Source organism: Chionomys nivalis, chromosome 5, assembly GCF_950005125.1.
Source record: "Chionomys nivalis chromosome 5, mChiNiv1.1, whole genome shotgun sequence".
NCBI lineage: Eukaryota > Metazoa > Chordata > Mammalia > Rodentia > Cricetidae > Chionomys > Chionomys nivalis.
The window spans coordinates 59789044-59806609 of record NC_080090.1 but is presented as its reverse complement, the minus strand read 5'-3'; the positions used below and the strand labels follow the sequence as shown (position 1 = coordinate 59806609).

The window sequence follows — 17566 nt, the reverse complement described above, 5'->3', positions numbered from 1 at the left end:
TATGTCTGCCTGCACACTGCCCTGCACGCTGCCACGCTCCCCATCATGATAACAATGGACTGAACGTCTGAACTGTAAGCCTCTACCCCAATCAAATGTTTTACTTTAGAAGAGTTGCCGTGGTCATGGGGCCTCTTCAAAGCAATAAAACCCAAAATAAATCACCCCCTATTGTTCTTTTAACAAACAGATTATGAATACATTCAAATCACTTAGTACAACATGTGTGTGTGTGTGTGTGTGTGTGTGCGCGCGCGCACATGTATGTGGAGCACTTTGTCCATGCATGTTTGTGTAGAGACCAAAGGTCAATGTTGGGTCTCTTCTTTTATTATTCTTATTATTCTTATATTATTATTTTTTTATTTGAGACAGATGGGGCTTCTCATTGAACCTGGAACTGTTTCAGGAAGACTGGTTGGTCAGCAAGCCCCAGGATCTTTCTGTTTCTGTGCCTCCAAAGCTGATTACAGGTGCCTACTGACATGCAGGGCTCTATATTGGTTGTCAGGAGCTCAACTCAGGTCTCTGTGTTTGCATGGCAAGAACTTTATTCAATGAGCTATCTCCATAGCCCACAACTCACCTCTTGAAAGTTATGTTGTGTGAACTTGTCTGCAATCCTTAGTAACTCACGGCAAGAATGCGTGTCAGCAAAAGCCCGAATGCCCAGGCAATTAGAAGGGTCTAATTGTCTCTTTAAGAATTCACAGCAGGCTTCCTGTATTTCTGCCAGCTGGAGGAGGCAAGCAGCAGGCAAGAGGGTCTGAACATTGCCTTCTTCCACAGTTATCTGGGAGGTATATGCGAAGTCAATCAGTAGTTCCATAGCCCTCTCATCTATGTCTCGGATCACTACTTCTGTCTGGCGGCTTTCGGCCAATTCTCCTGTAAACATTGCTCGGAAGTAGGGACTGCAGGCCGACAAGATGACTCGATGGGCATATATCTTCTTAGCGCTCACAACTAGCACCACATCACATAGCTCTCGGTGCTTTCTCAGAAGGTTGATCACTTCCAAGGTTTGCCGAGGGTGCTTGTCTGAGATATAGGGCATGCGAGCAGGTTGAGGAACCCCTTCTGGCAGTTTGTTGGGGTCTCCAAGGGTGCAGCGACTTGTTACATCCATTCCAGTCTCTCCTGGTCGAATGTTGGTACACCTACAGGAATGAGGGAATGGAGAGAGAGGGAATTATTATTAGTTCTCTTCTTGCTCTAAGGTACTGATAAGTGGTAAGGAAACTTGAAATTGCCTAAAGAAAGAGCCCTAGAACTCATACATTTCTTCCCAGGTTATTAATTCCATTCCAGACTACTTTTATTATATAATTTCATGAAAAAGATATTTTTTCCAGAGGTATCACACTATCTTTGTCCACATTACTTACATTAATAAAACTGATGAAAAGCTGACAGGGAAGAAGAACCAGTCAAAACTGAGACTGTCTGAGAGAGCCCTAAGCAAATATGTCATTTTGCATATGAATTAAGAACTAAAATATCTGTAACCTGTTTTCTGCTTCCCTCTGCTGTGGGATCTGTGGACACAAAGGACTCTGTGCTGGGAACCTACTGGTGCTTGGTGGGCTGATAGATAGGGAGAAAAATTTCCCTATAGGATGCTGGGAATTCTGTCTCCAATGTCCTGTTAGAGGAATACCTTATGTGGATGAGATGCTGCCCGAGTTTCGAGTTGTGTCTAGCCAGCCATCTGTGAGCAGAGTCCTGCCTGCCTTGGAGTTCATTTACCCTCTGACCTCTTGTGGCACCAGAATACAATTTCTTCCATGGGCACCCTCACTCAAAGTTCACTCATAGGAACCCATGGTTTTCAATATCAGAGCTTATTTCCTAATATCATGCTCTGTTTGAAGAAAGTATAGATTTAATTTACAGTGAATGATAGAAGTTCATATGGGGAAACAACCCAAGGACCAATACCAATGGAAAAACTCAACAGGATGTTATCACGAACATTGTTCCTTTGTTGCATTATCTAAATTTTCTTCTTCAGTCCTAAGTGGAAAAGGCAGCTATAAATTTAGATGATTACGGCTACCTTAACAACCTGTACCAACTACATGAGGATGACATCATCTCCTTTAAGTTGGAGAGATGCCTATTTTTTCTTTCCCTTTTCTTTTTCTTTTTTCTTTTTTTGGTTTTGTTTTGTTTTTCGAGACAGGATTTCTCTGTGTAACAGCCCTAGCTGTCCTGGAACTCATTCTGTAGACCAGGCTGGCCTCAAACTCACAGTGATCCACTTGGCTTTGCCTCCCGAGTGCTGGGATTAAAGACCTGCGCCAACCCCAGTCAGCAGTTTTTTCAGTTTTTTAATGTGCTTTCTTTTTCTTCAAGACAAGCTTTCTCTTTACAGCTCTGGCTGTCCTGTAGACCAGGCTGGCCTCAAACTCACTGAGATCTGTCTGGTGCTACCTCCTTAGTGTTAGGATTAAAGGCATGTACCATTGCCAGCTTGCTCTAAAATGAGTTTGCTCTTCTGTATTCACTTACTAACTCTGTATGTTTAAAAAGGAGTTTTCTCAAACTTATATAATTGTAACAGGGGATTTTAAAAAATAAAGGTTTGAATATAAAAAATAAAAATTTAAAAATTCGTGAAAAGCATTTAAAATTTGTTTCTGGAAAAAAAAACCCACCCCTCCCAACAAGACAAATCAGACATATAAAACTGTTTAAAGACTTTGATTATGTTTATTTTCTTTAAAGATTTTTATCTTTCACCATGTGGAGTCTGAAAACCAAAGCAAAACATCAGACTTGCCTTTACACACTGAGCCATTTTGCTGGGCCCAAATTTCAATTATTTTTTAAAAAGTTAATTTTTTTTTTTTTTTTGGAGACAGAGTCTCTGTACGTAGACCCGGCTGGCCTCTAACTCAGAGATTCATTGGGCTCTACCTCTGAGTACTGTGTTTAAAGGTGTGAGTCACTTGCCTGGCCCTAAAATTTTTTCTTAAACTTAATTTGATTCAAATCTTGATATTTGTTACTTTCCTAAAGTAGCTGGCATTGACTTCTCCTTTTCCTTATATTCACTTTATATTTCTAGTTACAGTTTAGCACAAAGTCTGTAACACAGAGTTTATGTTACATAAAAAGTCAGGAAGAAAAGAAGACAGCCACAACCCTCCAAATTAATACAGTATATTTAATACTCTATTTCTTTGACTTAGCTTTCAAGGGATGAGCTATTACTACAAATGACATGTAATTCATCTTAGGAAGTTTTATCAGTCAGGCATGACGATGTATGCCTGTAATCCCAGTACTTAAGGCTGAGCTAAGCCGATAAAGGGCAGTCTTGGCTACATAGCAAATTCTTGTCTCAAAAACAGTGCTATTTAATCTAATAAATATGTGTCGAAAATATACTGTCAATTATAATGGTTCTAAAGAACTTTTTAAAAAGTCAGCACATACCCGCCCACATACACACTCCAAATCACAAAATCAAGAGCACAGTTATATAAAGAACAACATGCCAGCCTGATGCTGGGCAACTGTGGAGAGCCACACATAGTCAGAGGGTGCTGTGATCTCTAGTGAGAGGAAAGCTCAAAATCCAACTGTGACTAATAGTGAAGAATTACGTAAGTGCGAGGTTTTCAGCAGTAAGAAAAGCTCTGAGTAACTTTAGTATTGTGCCTACATTTCTAAAGTTAGGAAATCAGTGTGTCCTATGAACAGGGCAGTTGGTAAAAAACTACTGTAGATTGCTCATCAAAAATGAAAGAATAAAATGAAGCATTTATTTTATTTATAGGCAGAAATGAACAGTGTGAATTAATAAAACTCCTTTCCCTGCCTAAATCTGGATTTATTTTCTCTCATCAAGTCTAATACTCAAGTACTAACACTATTCTGCTATAAATCTTGTATTTATCCAAACTTTTTAGCTATGATTAATCATTTTAATTATTTTGTTCTGCTCTGATGTGTTGAAACTGGGTTTTTATATCCTAGACTGGTCTAGAACTCACTCTATAGCTCAGGTTGGCCTTGAACTCATGGTAATCCTCCAGCTCCAACCTCCCAAGTACAGGCATAACAGACATGAGGCACCATACCTGGCTTCTAGTTTCTTTAACCCTCAGCTGGTATCCACTACACAAAGATAGGTAGGATGGTGCTCAGAAAGCTTCCCGTCTCCTGCTTGTTACACACTTGCAGTTTTAAATTAGAAATATTACTGTAATAAAAACATCTAAATTTCTCTTAAATAAGTTGGTTATACTTATTCATATTAAAAATTTCTAGCTGGGTGTGGGAATGCCGTTAATCCTGACACTCATGAGGCAGAGACAGACAGATCTCTGTGAATTCTTGAGCAAATGGAGGCAGGATTGCTTCGGGTAGATTTCGGAGCAAGACCCTGTCTCAAAAAACAAACAAAGGCTGGCAAGATGGCTCAGCAGCTTAATGGGTTTGCTGCCAAGCCTGATGAGCTCAGTTCAGTCCCGGGCACCTGCACTGGAGAAGGAGAGAACCAACTCCTGCAAGTTGTCTTTTACTTGTGTCCCATGGCAAGCACATTTGTACATATACAGACAGAAAAATTACAAGTACTATGCTTAATATTTAAATTTATTCTGAATTAAGAATTCTGCAAGTCCTTGACCAATTTGACAGTGTCAGGTATGGGCTCCATGTCATGGAGTGGACCTTATAGCCAGTTAAAAAGTAGTTGGTTACTCCCAGAACATTTGTGCTACGACGGTACCAGTATATCTCGAAGGCAGGCCATTGTTGTAGGTCACAGGGTTTGTAGCTGATAATACTGATGATTACTCTTTTTCTCTGGCAGCATAAAAAATACTTTCCAGCACCATGCATTCTAGTCGGTAGGGATGAAATTTCTAGTTGGGCACCAGCTAGAAAGTCGTGGTCAATGACATAAGTAATGTATCTCCAGCAACAGGGCCTGACCAGGTCATAGAGAAACTAGCATCTTGACAACGGCCCGTGATGTTTGAGTGGTGGTGGTAGGATCTATAGGGCCCAGCAACTCAACAAGATGTAATCCATCCCTGGTACTGGAGGTTTTACTTAGTGGCATAAGTTGGGCATTGTCTCTCCCATTATATAGTGATTCCATTTAAATTCCTTTTGTATATGTATATATTTTTAGGAAGCTTCTACAGTAGTAAGCTTCCATACGGCTTTTCAAAAGGCTTTTTACTATTGGTTGTTCTTCCTCATATCCCTACTTTACCCTGATCTCCCATCCTCCTCCCCATTTGATCTTTCTATTCTACTTTCCCTTTTATTTCTTTATAACACTATTGGACTAGACAGATCACCGGCCCTAGGGAAAAACTTATTACTATTATTCTGCTAAAGGCACACAGCAATAAAATGACTCCTAATGGCATACTGCTATGCCCATAGCTCAGCCTTCATCAGAGAAGCTGCTTTCTGTAGTAGACAATAATTAACACAAAGACCCACAACTAGACAGAGCGTACAGAGAGTGAGAGACTTTGGAGCTCTCAGCCCTAAACGGGTCTTTTTTCAAACCCCTCCTTAAAGACTCAGGGATCTATTGGAAGAGGAGGCAGAAGGATTTTGAGAGCCAGAGGTGATAGATGACTTTAAGCAGCATCTCCAGACACAACAGGATGGATGCACAGATGAACTCCTAGATTATGACAGTACACACCAGACCTGCACAGGTTCAAACTAGACAAAATCCCAGCATGAAAAGGGGAAGTGGGTAAAGTCCTACCTCTAACCAAGAAGCTATTTGAGATTGATGTCTGCTATGAATGGGAAAATCAGTTTTCTTTTTTTTTTTTTTGGTTTTTCGAGACAGGGTTTCTCTGTGGTTTTGGAGCCTGTCCTGGAACTAGCTCTTGTAGACCAGGCTGGTCTCGAACTCACAGAGATCCGCCTGCCTCTGCCTCCCGAGTGCTGGGATTAAAGGCGTGCGCCACCACCGCCCGGCGGAAAATCAGTTTTCTCCAACGATGTGTCACTGGGTGTACCAACCACAATCCAGGGCAGGTCCCATGGCCAGACTCCATGTTTGTGTGTTTGTGTGCCTTTTGTTTTTGTCTTACTGTTTTGTTTTGATTTTTGTTTTTTATTTTTTTCAGAGAGGAAGAAAGTGACCATGAAGTTAGGTGAATAGGGAGGTGGGGAGAATCTGGAAGGAGTTGGGGGATGGGAAAAAATATGATTCAAATATACTGTATAAAATATTTTGTTGTTGTTATTGTTTTGAGACAGGGTTTCTATGTAGCCCTGGCTGTCCTGGAACTTGTTCTGTAAACCAGGCTGTCCTCAAACTCAAGAGATTTTCCTGCCTCAGCCTCCCAAGTACTGGGATTAAAGATGTGTACCACCACTGCCTGGCAGAAAATGCTTTTTTTTGGGGGGGGGTTTTTCAAGACAGGGTTTCTCTGTGGTTTTGGAGCCTGTCCTGGAACTAGCTCTTGTAGACCAGGCTGGTCTCGAACTCACAGAGATCCGCCTACCTCTGCCTCCCGAGTGCTGGGATTAAAGGCGTGCGCCACCACCGCCTGGCTAGAAAATGCTTTTAAATCAAAAATATTCATTAAAAAATTCTGTTCTTAACAGAAACAAAGTAGAAAACTTTAGACTTTAAAGATACAGAACCTAAAGTGATTGCCTTAAAAACCGAATCTTACTAGGTTCAATGAAGACATACTCCGAACAGAATTTCAGCTGAACCCATCCATCTACCCGTGGCAGGAGAAGCCAGGACTGGAGATCCAGTGGTAACCTCCTCCCAACCTCAGCTAATTTTTTTAACTGACAAATGTCCTTTATGATTAAGTGATCAATGCAGATTTAATATTCAACTCTTTTTCAAACCTGTCAATCATCAGGCCTCCTACTTGCATTACTTATTTGTATGCAAAGGTTTTGTTCATAAATGAAGGGGATGAGGGATAACCTTCCCTTTGACTAAAGTATCAAGTATTCTACCTTATAGTGACAATCACGTGATGTGATGCATTTACTCTGTTGCAGGCAGTAACAGCTGGAAACAAAGAGCTGGGCTCTTCTTTCCATTTCTGATCAAAGCATGCTGGAAAAGACTTTATATTATGGTAACATTTGTGATAGACTACAAAAGTATAAAGTAAACCAGATCTCAGTTGGGTAAAATAAATTCCGTCATACTAACTTTTTTTTTCTCACTAGCAGTGAAGAAAACCCATACACATTTAATGAACAGAAGCTGGAATCACATTTCTTCCTGGTTTTGGTCTATTATCCTCTCCTGTAGGTTTAGTGTAAATGAGCAGTCACCAACATGGAGGGACTGTTTTTCACTCTGTAGAGGTACGGAGGTCGCCAGCGTCACATTCTACGTCTGAAGTACCATTCTGCTTGTATTCACCTCCACTTGGTGGCCACAGAAGGAAAGGACCCAGTTTCGTCACATGAGTCCTCGAGAGTGATACAGTGAGGTGGTTCTTAGGCTCTGCATCTTTGAGATCTAAAGTTTTCTACTTCTGTTAAGGGTCCTATCTTTGAGAATCATCACCAAAGAGACCAGAGAGATTACATCCAGCAATGGGAGCAGATGCAGAGTCCCACAGCCAAACATTAGGCAGAGCTCAGGGAGTCCTGCAGAGGATGGGGAAGAAGGATCAGAAGAACCAGGAGCTCCAGTGGCGCAATCGGTTAGCGCGCGGTACTTATGTGAGAGAAGAACCATAGAGGTCAGAGATGCTATAAGAACATCCACAGAATCCGTTGACTGGGAATCATAGAGGCTTGCAGAGATCAGGGAGCCTGTAGGGGTCTGACCTAGGTCCTCTGCATATATGATATGGCTGAGTAGCTTGGTGTTCTTGTGGAATTCTTAACAAGGAGAGTACGGGGCTGTCGCTGATTCTTTTGCCTACCTGTGTGACTCCTACTAGGTTGTCTTGTCCAGCCTGGATGTGATGGTAGTGCCTGGTCTTACTGTGGCTTGCTTTGCTGTGCTTGGTTGATGTCCCTGGGAGACCTGCTCTTTTTTATGGGGAGATGGGGTAGGGGTGGGGAGAGGAGGGTGGGGGGCATGAAGGAAAGGGGAGGTGAAGAGAGATACTGGGGAGAGGGGGAGGAGGCGAAACTGCAGTTGGATGAAATGTATGAGAGAAGAATAGAAAACATTCTGTCCATGCCATCGGGACTAGCTCTCCCTCATGCACAGCACCTGGGCCAGCTCTCCAGCACTGCCCAGGCAAGGGGTGGAGCCAGCTCTCCCACTCTCAGGCCCTCAGGGCTAGCTCTCCTGCGCTCCACCCACACTGACCAGACCACCAGGGTGAGCTCTACTAAGCTGCCTAGGTGAGTGTAGAATCCGCTCTCAAGAATGTAGTAGCCAGTGAGGGGTGGGGCCAGCTCAACCAATCTCGGGCCTTCAGGACTCCTAGTGTGGGGAGGGACCAGCTCTCCAGCGCTCACACCCTGGGAGCCAGCTCACCTGAGCCACCTGCCACTGTCGGAGTCAGCTCCCTGAGAGCACACCCTGGTGCCAGCAGTTAGTGAGGGGTGGGACCAGCTCTCCTGTGCCTATGCCATGAAGGGTGGGACCAGTTCTCCTGCAGCTGGTGAGTGGTGGGGGCAGTTACTCATGGCACTCAGACATCAACATGGCATCAGGAGGTAGCCCAGTCCTTGGACATGCAGTTGGCTTTTGGTAGTAACACAGATCATGGACATCAACACAGATCACAGCTGCAGTAGTACCTCAGACCCAGACATAGACCCCCAGTGGTAGCCTGGGTCCAGATATCCCCATGGCCTCAGGTGGCAGCCTAGGCCACAGAGAATTGGTGACAATCTGGGGCCACATCATCAACATGGACTCTGGCCACAAACCCAGACATGACCCTTGGTGGCAGCACAGGCCTTGACTTCATTATGGTCCCAGGAGGCAGCACAGGATACTCTGATCAGTTTGCCCGCCCGGCCCCACACTGTGTCAACACGCCTCCCCTCTCCCACCCCTTAATCTGTACAGCCTTAGGGGGTGGCCCAGGAAACAAACATCCCAGTGGTCCATGGTCGCAAATCAGACCATGGACATCACCATGGACCCAGACATGGCCCTTGGAGTTGCTGGGGCCCTGACATCACCATGGCCTCAGGTGGCAGCACAGTCTACTCAGATCAGTATGGCCTCCGGTGGCAACATGGCCCCAGGACATCACCACGGCTTCAGGCGGGGGCACAGACTCCTCATCCTGGCTTGTTCTCAGCTCCACCTCTCTCCACAGTGCATGCGCTGCTTCCCTTCTCTTTCTCTCCCGTCTTCCCACTGAGCACTCTATCTTCCCAGGTCTCCACTATGGATCTGTTCATCAATAGTGGCACCCGCTGCCTCACGGGCCAGGACAGGTGCTTGGTGTCCCTGCACCACTCTTAGAACTTTCTAGACCAACATTAGATGAGATTACTTTGGGCCCAGGAATACTAAGCATAACAAGTATTATTTAAAAGCACCACATATGTCAGATCAGCTAGAAGCAGCCAGGCTTTACTATGATTATAAAAGAAGAAAAATGTGTAAGTTCACAGGCATTCTTTATACATAGTCTTCTGAAAGTTTAATTTTACATCAGCTGTTTGGAGGTCTGGATTTTTCTAAAACAAGAGTGTTATAAATAAGATTAGATTTAGTTGTAAAATGGAGAGTGCCTCACAAATAGCTAAAAAATGAAACAACAGGCAAACGGGCAAGGAAATAGTTACATGCATTCTATTAGTCAGGAATGTGGGTACAAAGAGAAGGGAGAGGACGCCTCTCTTAAGAAGTTATTCTAAAACTTGTTGCTATTGGTTTTGGTTTTCAAGTAAATATGTCAGGGTGGGGTGACAGCTGGAGCTCTGGGCCTGCATTTGTATATAAATAGCCCCTGCTGAGGCCTGTACGCTGGGTATTTCCTGTATATTAAGTACGTCTCATCCAAGCGTAGCTCCAGTTCCAGGGCATGACATGCTCACGTGTTCTTCTGCATGTGAGCTCCTATATGAGGACACTACACACACAGTGCACAGATGTACATTCTGGGAAAATACCCACACACATAAAATAAAAATAAACAAATCTTTTTTTTAAAAAAATGACATGTTCTACAGGCTACAAAAATTATTTTTCTTTAAGATCTGAAACAAACAACAACAAACCCAGAACCCCAGAACCTGAGTGGAGTGGGAGAACATCTATAAGTCACTTCAATCTGATGCTCACTGCACTAGAGAACGAGGTGTTCTGCCTGTGTGTGTATCTACAGTTTTTGCATGTTGATAGTCTCCAAGTTTCCAAATGTGAAAAGCGTCCTTCCTTGTTCACTATATTTGTTATCCCACTCAAAACAGGTACATTTGGATCTAGAATAAAGTCTTCCTTCTATAGATAAAGAAGCTACTGTGATTATCTGTGACTTTCTTAAAACCCTGGCCATCAGAGCAGGTTTCCTGAAGCTTTGGGACAAACCACAGTTTCCTATTGGAGTTGATTCATATGAGTGCTATAAGGAGGGCAGTTTGTAGGACCAGTCTGCAATAAAATAGAGGTTTATTATTATTATTATTAGTTATGCAGATTTCTGTACTACTCTAATTCTTTAAAATTAGAACTCCAGGAACTCCACCAAGTACAGGTTATTTTGATTCAGCCATCATGAAAACCTCCACTAGTAAAACATGGGAGACTCAAATAACTTGGAGAAAGAGGCCTACAAAGTGAATTTCAGATGTAGCATAACAAAACTAAATTTAAGCCCTCTTTTCCCAGATACAAGTAAGTGAAATGATGTAAGAAGATTTTTTTTTCTTTGCTTTTAGAGACAGACTTCTTTCTCTATAGTTTTGGAGCCTGTCCTGGAACTCCCTGTAGACCAGACTGGCCTTGAACTCCCAGAGATCCACCTGCCTCTGCCTCCAGAGTGCTAGTATTAAAGGCGTGCACCACCACTGTGTGGTGATATAAGAAGATTTATTTATTTATTTATTTGTTGTTAGTGTATCTCTGTGAGTGTGTGTGTACAAAACATTTGTGCTTGGAGATCAAGGGACAACTTTCTGAAGCTGGTTCTCTCCTTCCACTATGGGTTCTGAGCAATGAACCCAGATCATCAGGCTTGAGTGTCAAACATGGACCTGCTAGGTTATCTTGCCAGCCTCCAAATTTCAATATTATCTCTTAGTTTCTAAAATACATTTAAGGTTTATTATCTTTAAAAAGGCTATTTCCGTTAATATATGAGACGCAATTTATAGTTTATGATCTAGATATGGAAGCACAAACCACGTAGATAAGCAATAGTTAATATAACTGGCAAATAATTAGAATTAGGAGATTTGGATTTTCATAATCATTATATTGTGAACACACAGAGAAATAGAACCTATGTCTATCTGTTATATAATTTACTCAGAACTGAAGAAAATTCATATGTGCACTAAGAAGCAACTGGAAAACATAATTAGTCAAGAGTGAAAATGCACGGGTAACCAGGAAGAAGGCAAACAAGCTGGGGTTGGTAGGTTCATGCAGTAATTCCAGCACTTAGAAGGTTGAGGTAGCAAACTGTGAGTTAGAGGCCAACTCAGTGACACTATAGATCTTATTTCAAAACTAAATAACCAAAACCAGCAAACAAAAAACTGCAAACCAAAACAACTCAACACCAATCAACAAAACAAACATAACCCAAACAAAAAAGAAAAGGGGAAGGAAGGAATAAATCAGATAAAAAAACATGACCCAGACAAAAGCATTTTTACTTGATAAACTAATATTTTATTATTTATTTTGGGGGCAGATGACGGGAATAAGGTAAATGCTCCACCACGAGTTACACCCAGATCAGATAAAGTGACTTTTGGAGTGATGGATATATGCAGCGTTGTGTGATGGTGACACAGACATGAGGGATAAACTCTCCAATCTCCTGAGAGACATGCTTCAGGTCCATCTATCTGGGAGGGACTGTCTAGATTAGGCTAACAGAGGTGAGCAGGTCCCCTCAAATGTGGGCAATGGCAGTCCACAGGCTGGGGTCCTGGACTGCATAAAAAGGAGAAAGTGAGCTGAGCAGCAATGTTTGTCACTCTTTTCCTGACTGAATGCAGCGTGACCAGCTTTCTCAAACTCTTCCCCGAACTTCCCTGCCATGATAAGATGTACCCTCAAATATGAGCCAAATAAGCTCCCTTAAATTGCTTTGGTAGATGTTTTGTCATACCAACAAGAAAATAACTACTACAACAGGTGTTCGTAAGTTCCAACTCATCAAAATGTATACATTAAATATGGGCAACGTTTGTATATTATTTATCAAAAGCTTAAAAATATAGTTTGCAGCCAGGTAGTGGCGGCACACAGCTTTAATCTCAGCACTAGGGAGGTGGAGACAGGAGCAATATGGCTGGGTGGAGAGAGGAGTATAAAGGGGAAGAGACAGGAGCTCAAAGGAGTATGGAGTCTGAGGATTCGTGGAGACAGGACCTTGCCCTTTGGTAGAGGTAAAGGGTCTCTCTAGTGGTTGGCTGCTCTGCTTTTCTGATCTTCAGCTTAAATCCCAATAACTGTCTCTGGGTGTTTATTATTCATGCTACAAGCAACATTGTTTATGCCTGACAATTTAAACATGGATACTTAAAGCTGAGTGGTTAAAGGATAATCTTACCACCTACATAAACAATCAATATATATTATAAATATGAGTGTTTGGCTTACATGCATGTCTGTGCATCATGTCTGTGCCTAGTAGAGGCCAGAAGAAAGAGCATAGTCCCCGGAACTTGAGGAAAAAAAGTTCTGAGCTGCCATGTGGTTACTGAGAATCAAACCCAGGACCTAAGGAAAAGCAGCCAGTGCTCTTAACTACCGAGATATCTCTAATAGTACCTAACTGCCTTGTATGTAGCAGATGATGGAAGAAAGAATGACATGGTTAACGTTCGTACAGATCAAGCTTCTGAAAGAAAAACAAAATCACCATTAAGGAAGGAAGACTAATTAGAAAATTCCTAATAGCACTGATATTAAATGTTGAAACCAAAGTGTTATTGCTCCGACTTAAATTATGAATTAAATGAGATAGTATTGTTGAATTCTTATCTAAATATGTCTTTTTTTCAGCTAGATAAAATGTGGATAAGCTAATTTTTGCATAGCTACTTTATTCTTTTAAAAGTATAACATTAAGTGAGGTGTGGTGTACTCCCAGAATTGGGGAGGCTAAGGATGGAGCCTGAGGTACATACCAAGGCCCTATCAACAAAACACAGCACTCCCCAAGTCTATTTTAGCATTACACGTACATATATCAACACATAAACTTTGTGTTCTGATTACTGTATTAATATATATTCTTTTTCCTTATTATTATTATTATTACTATTAACATGCCAATCCCAGTTCCCCCTCCCCCACCTCCTCCGGCTCCTTCCACCGTCCCTCCCTCAGAGAAGGTAAGGCCTCCCCCAAGTCAACTAAGTCTGTGCCATCACCTCACTGAGACAGGACCAAGGTCTCCCCATCCCCTTGCTCACTTTTTCTATAGTCTCATTAATGGTCTACTTTTCAAATTTAGAAAGTAATTCTATTTCTGTCTTGTTTTTATGATCCTCTTGCTTTAGCTCCCTACTACTGAGCTCTAAGGCATGTACCACCATTCCTGAGTGAAAGAATGGAGTCATTCTCCAAAGCACTTAATTCTCCTTAATTCTCTCCTCTGGATAAACAATTTGGAGCTACTGTAATAGCTCCCATCACCCACATACAAATGGCTAAAGGATTCCTATTTCCTACTTGGTAATATTGAATCTGGATCCATGTTAATGTCACACTATCATCAAAACTGATTCCTTGGTTCTCTCCCTTAAACCTCCCCAGACTAACAGAGAAAATTTCCATTTTTTCAGCTGCTCAATCCAAAGCTCCTGGAGTCCCTTTCTAAACACCCACAAACGCAACCATCAGCAAATCCTGCTATCCTACCTTCAAATAGGATCCAACTGTTTCCCTACATCCTTACTAGCCTGGTTTTCATGTTAATTTGGCTATTCCCATGCTTTTCTCACCTAGACTATTACAACAACCTTAAGAATTATAGTCTTAATTCTCTTTTTGCCAGCTTATATTTCCTTCACTAAACTACAACCAGAGTTCCTTCAGGAAAGTAAATTCCATCTTTAGAGCCACCCCTGTGCTTAAAATCCTTTGAAAATGTCCACAGAAGGGCAACAAAGCAGAGCTAAGGTTACAGGCTCTTGGGAATCTCTCCTCTCTAAGTCTTTGAACCCGTCTCCTTGTGTCCCCTTGCTCCCTGGTCTCCAGCTACACTTTCTTGCTGGTTTGGGGACAAAGTCAAGGCTTCTTTTGCTTTAGACCTTTATTCTTTCTTCCTGAAAGTTCTTCCCCCACAGATTTGCAGAGCTCACTCCTTCACTCATTCTATGCATCTGCTAGATTACCAATTTGTCAGAGCATCTCTCTGAAATAACTCATATGTCTAGTACTCAGATCATTCACCTTGTTTAACGTCTCTTCATAAATACATAAAATATTGGCTCTCTCCTACAATTAAAATGAAGTGCTTTGAGAACAAATGCTCTGTTGTCTTCCACATGCTGCTATACCCCAACACTTGGAGCCAGAGCCCATTACGGAGCTGTTAATGAGTTAACTTTTCCTCTTGTCAAAATAAGGCATGTCCTCCAAATCTTCTCATCTAGTTCTCATGCAAGAATGCCAGGTTTGTAATTAGGCAAACACTGGCCAAACCTAGGCTGGGAAATTTACCTAACCTGTCTTGTCTTAGTAAGGGTTTCTATTGTTGTGATGAAACATGACCAAAGAGCATGGTGGGAAGAAAGGGCTTATTTGGCTTACACTTCCACATCACCCACCACCAATGAAGGAAACCAGGACAGGAAATCAAATAGGGCAGGAGCCTGGGGGCAGGAGCTCATGCAGAGGCCATGGAGCAGTGCTGCTTACTTGCTTGCTCCCTGTGGCTTGCTCAGCCTGTTTTCTTATAGAACCCAGACCCACCAGCCCAAGGGTGGCCCCACCCTCAATAGGCTGGGCCCTTCCACATCGATCACTAATTAAGAAAATGCTCTGCAGACTTGCCTACAGCCTGATCTTTTAGAGACATTTTCTCAGTTGAGGTTCCCTTCTCTCAGATAACACTAGCTTGTGTCAAGTTGACATAAAAGTAGCCAGTATATGTCTCATCTCTATGTCCATCATGAGTATGTGGGGAATAACTATACTTACTTCATAAAGACTGACAATGTTGAAATTTCTCTAAATTAGGTCCTCTGACTCCAAGTGCAGATCTTTATTGTTACAAACGGCCTTGAACAACCGGATCAAGTATTTAAAACGGAAATGATTTTGGAAATCTGTTCTATGTGCCGGTTATCCTTAGGAGAAAAGCAAACATGTAGTCGCATGGCTGTATTATGTGTTCTTCTAAAATAAGAGGGCATAAGAACAGGGATCACTGGTACTGAGATTTTAGTTTTAAATATTCTGGGAAGCTGTATTTAACTCTAGAAGTGTGTAGGTCTGGAAATTATATTTAGTTCTATATATTTAGATATGTTTCTTCTCTTTCTGCTATTTATCTTTGTAAATGTATTTAAGAATCCAGCCTCCTTTCCTAGTCTCATCTTCTCCAGAGAGCTTATGGAAGAAATATTTTATGTTTTCTTAGGTACCTGTAATGAGAAATTAAAAGAGACCTAGAAATATATGTTTATACCTTGCTCATTTATATGCCCATGGCTTCTTTGCCTGGTAGAACAAAGGCACTGAAGAAGTAAGTGGCTCACTGGAGAGTAATAAGGTATAAGATTAAAACACAGAAAAAAAGTTTCTTAGGCAGAAGGAAGAGTTTCCCTTGGAGATTGATTTGCAGATCATTTGCCGGCAGTCAGGAAGAGAGGTGACAGATCATGGGAAGAATGGAAAAGGATGCGGGATATTTGCTGTGTCGAATGATGAAGCAATGAGTAAGGATTCACAGAACTGCTGGGTAACATCGTCAGCCAAGTGACATTCTATGATGAACACAGTAGCATGGATTCTCTGTGGCTGGTTTTATTTGACAATACTCACTACTGTGGATCAGAGAATACAAATTCCTGAATTAATCTAGAGTCGGGAAAAACAGTCAAATATTCCTAAAACCTATTACTATACTAACAGCAGTCTCCATTAAGAAATCATTTTCGGTAAATAGCTAATTTTAAAAACAATTGCAACAACAATTTTAGAAACAACACCTTTCCACTCTAAAGCATTTATAATCAAAGATCTGTGGAGTGGACTGTTTCCTTAGACCTGTACATCTCTCCTTTTATACCTTTGCCAACAGTGTAAAAAAAAAAAAAAAAAACAAAAAAAACCTGTGTTTTTACTCCTACTACTTCTTTTTTTTTTTTTTAATTTGGAAGTTAACAGCCTGTACTTTAAGATTTGTTTGAGCTAATTCTCATTTATAGCTATAAATACACTTGAAAACAAATAATATCTCATTGTGCTGGTTCTGCACACCAGAAGGACACCCACTAAATACTAGATCTCAATCTAATTCCAGACCAAAAAGCCTGACTGCCTGTTTTAAAAAGATTTGTTTTTATTATGCATTCTTGTGCACGTGTGGGTGTGTGTGCAAACAAGTGCAGGTGCTGCAGAGGTCACAGGCCTCAGAGTCCCTTGGAGTTGGAGTTACAGGTGATTGTGAGTTGCCTGATACGGGTGCTGGGAACCAAGCTTGAAGGGCCCTCTACAAGCACAATATGTGCTTGTAACTGCTGAGCCATCTCTCCAGTCCCTGCCTGTTTTTAAAATTAGAAAAAAGTTGTAGATGTTTTAACTCTAAGACATCTCTTCATCATTTACCGGATAAAAGTCTAAGTTCCACCCAAGTGATCAAGGAAAAAACAAAGGGAAGGGCAAGTAGCCATGTAAGTAAACTGCTTCCTTCCTTGTAAGGCACGAAGTAGAAGTCAGTTCTAGAGTACATTCAAACCTTGTCCCAACACTTCATTAGAAGAAAGCCAGGTAACAGCGCAATCTCCAAAGGAAACAAAGCACAGTACTCAGTTTTCTTGAGTTCCAGAAAGGAAGAGGAGGTGCTTGTAAGCAAGGCATCGTACATCACATGCATGCCACCCTGGGGAACAGTCAAATCACGCAGATCTATCTGCCACTACTTTTAAGAATGCATTTCAGACTAGCTGGGATGAACAGGAAACTGCAGCTAAAGCTTCACTTGTTTTAGAATGTTTACTTGTCTTCTTTTTAGGTCAATCATTCCTGGTCCGCAGGGTTCTCTCCTCGGTGTCATCCCTTCTATTCCCTCATTCATACCATAGCTTGAAGAACCTTCTGCATATTGATTGACTCATGATTTATGAAATTCCAGCATAAATCCCTTTTCTATCCATTCATAAGCCAGGCACTGCTAGTTGGTTCCTTAGACACAAAACTCCTGAAACATATGAGAACCTGCTGGAGGTTTGGGAAACTTGCTCTTTTTTTTTTTTTTTT

The 17566-nt window shown here is 41.7% G+C and overlaps 1 protein-coding gene across 2 annotated transcripts in view; it reads right to left on the bottom strand.

Moving 5' to 3' along the window:
- Klhl20 (kelch like family member 20) overlaps positions 1 to 17566 on the bottom strand; it is a 46305-nt gene that overhangs the window by 23031 nt on the left and 5708 nt on the right. For both annotated transcript variants that reach the window (XM_057770813.1, XM_057770814.1), the window contains exon 3: positions 587 to 1160. In XM_057770813.1, the coding sequence (XP_057626796.1) occupies positions 587 to 1160 (574 nt within the window). The remainder of the gene's footprint in view (positions 1 to 586; positions 1161 to 17566) is intronic.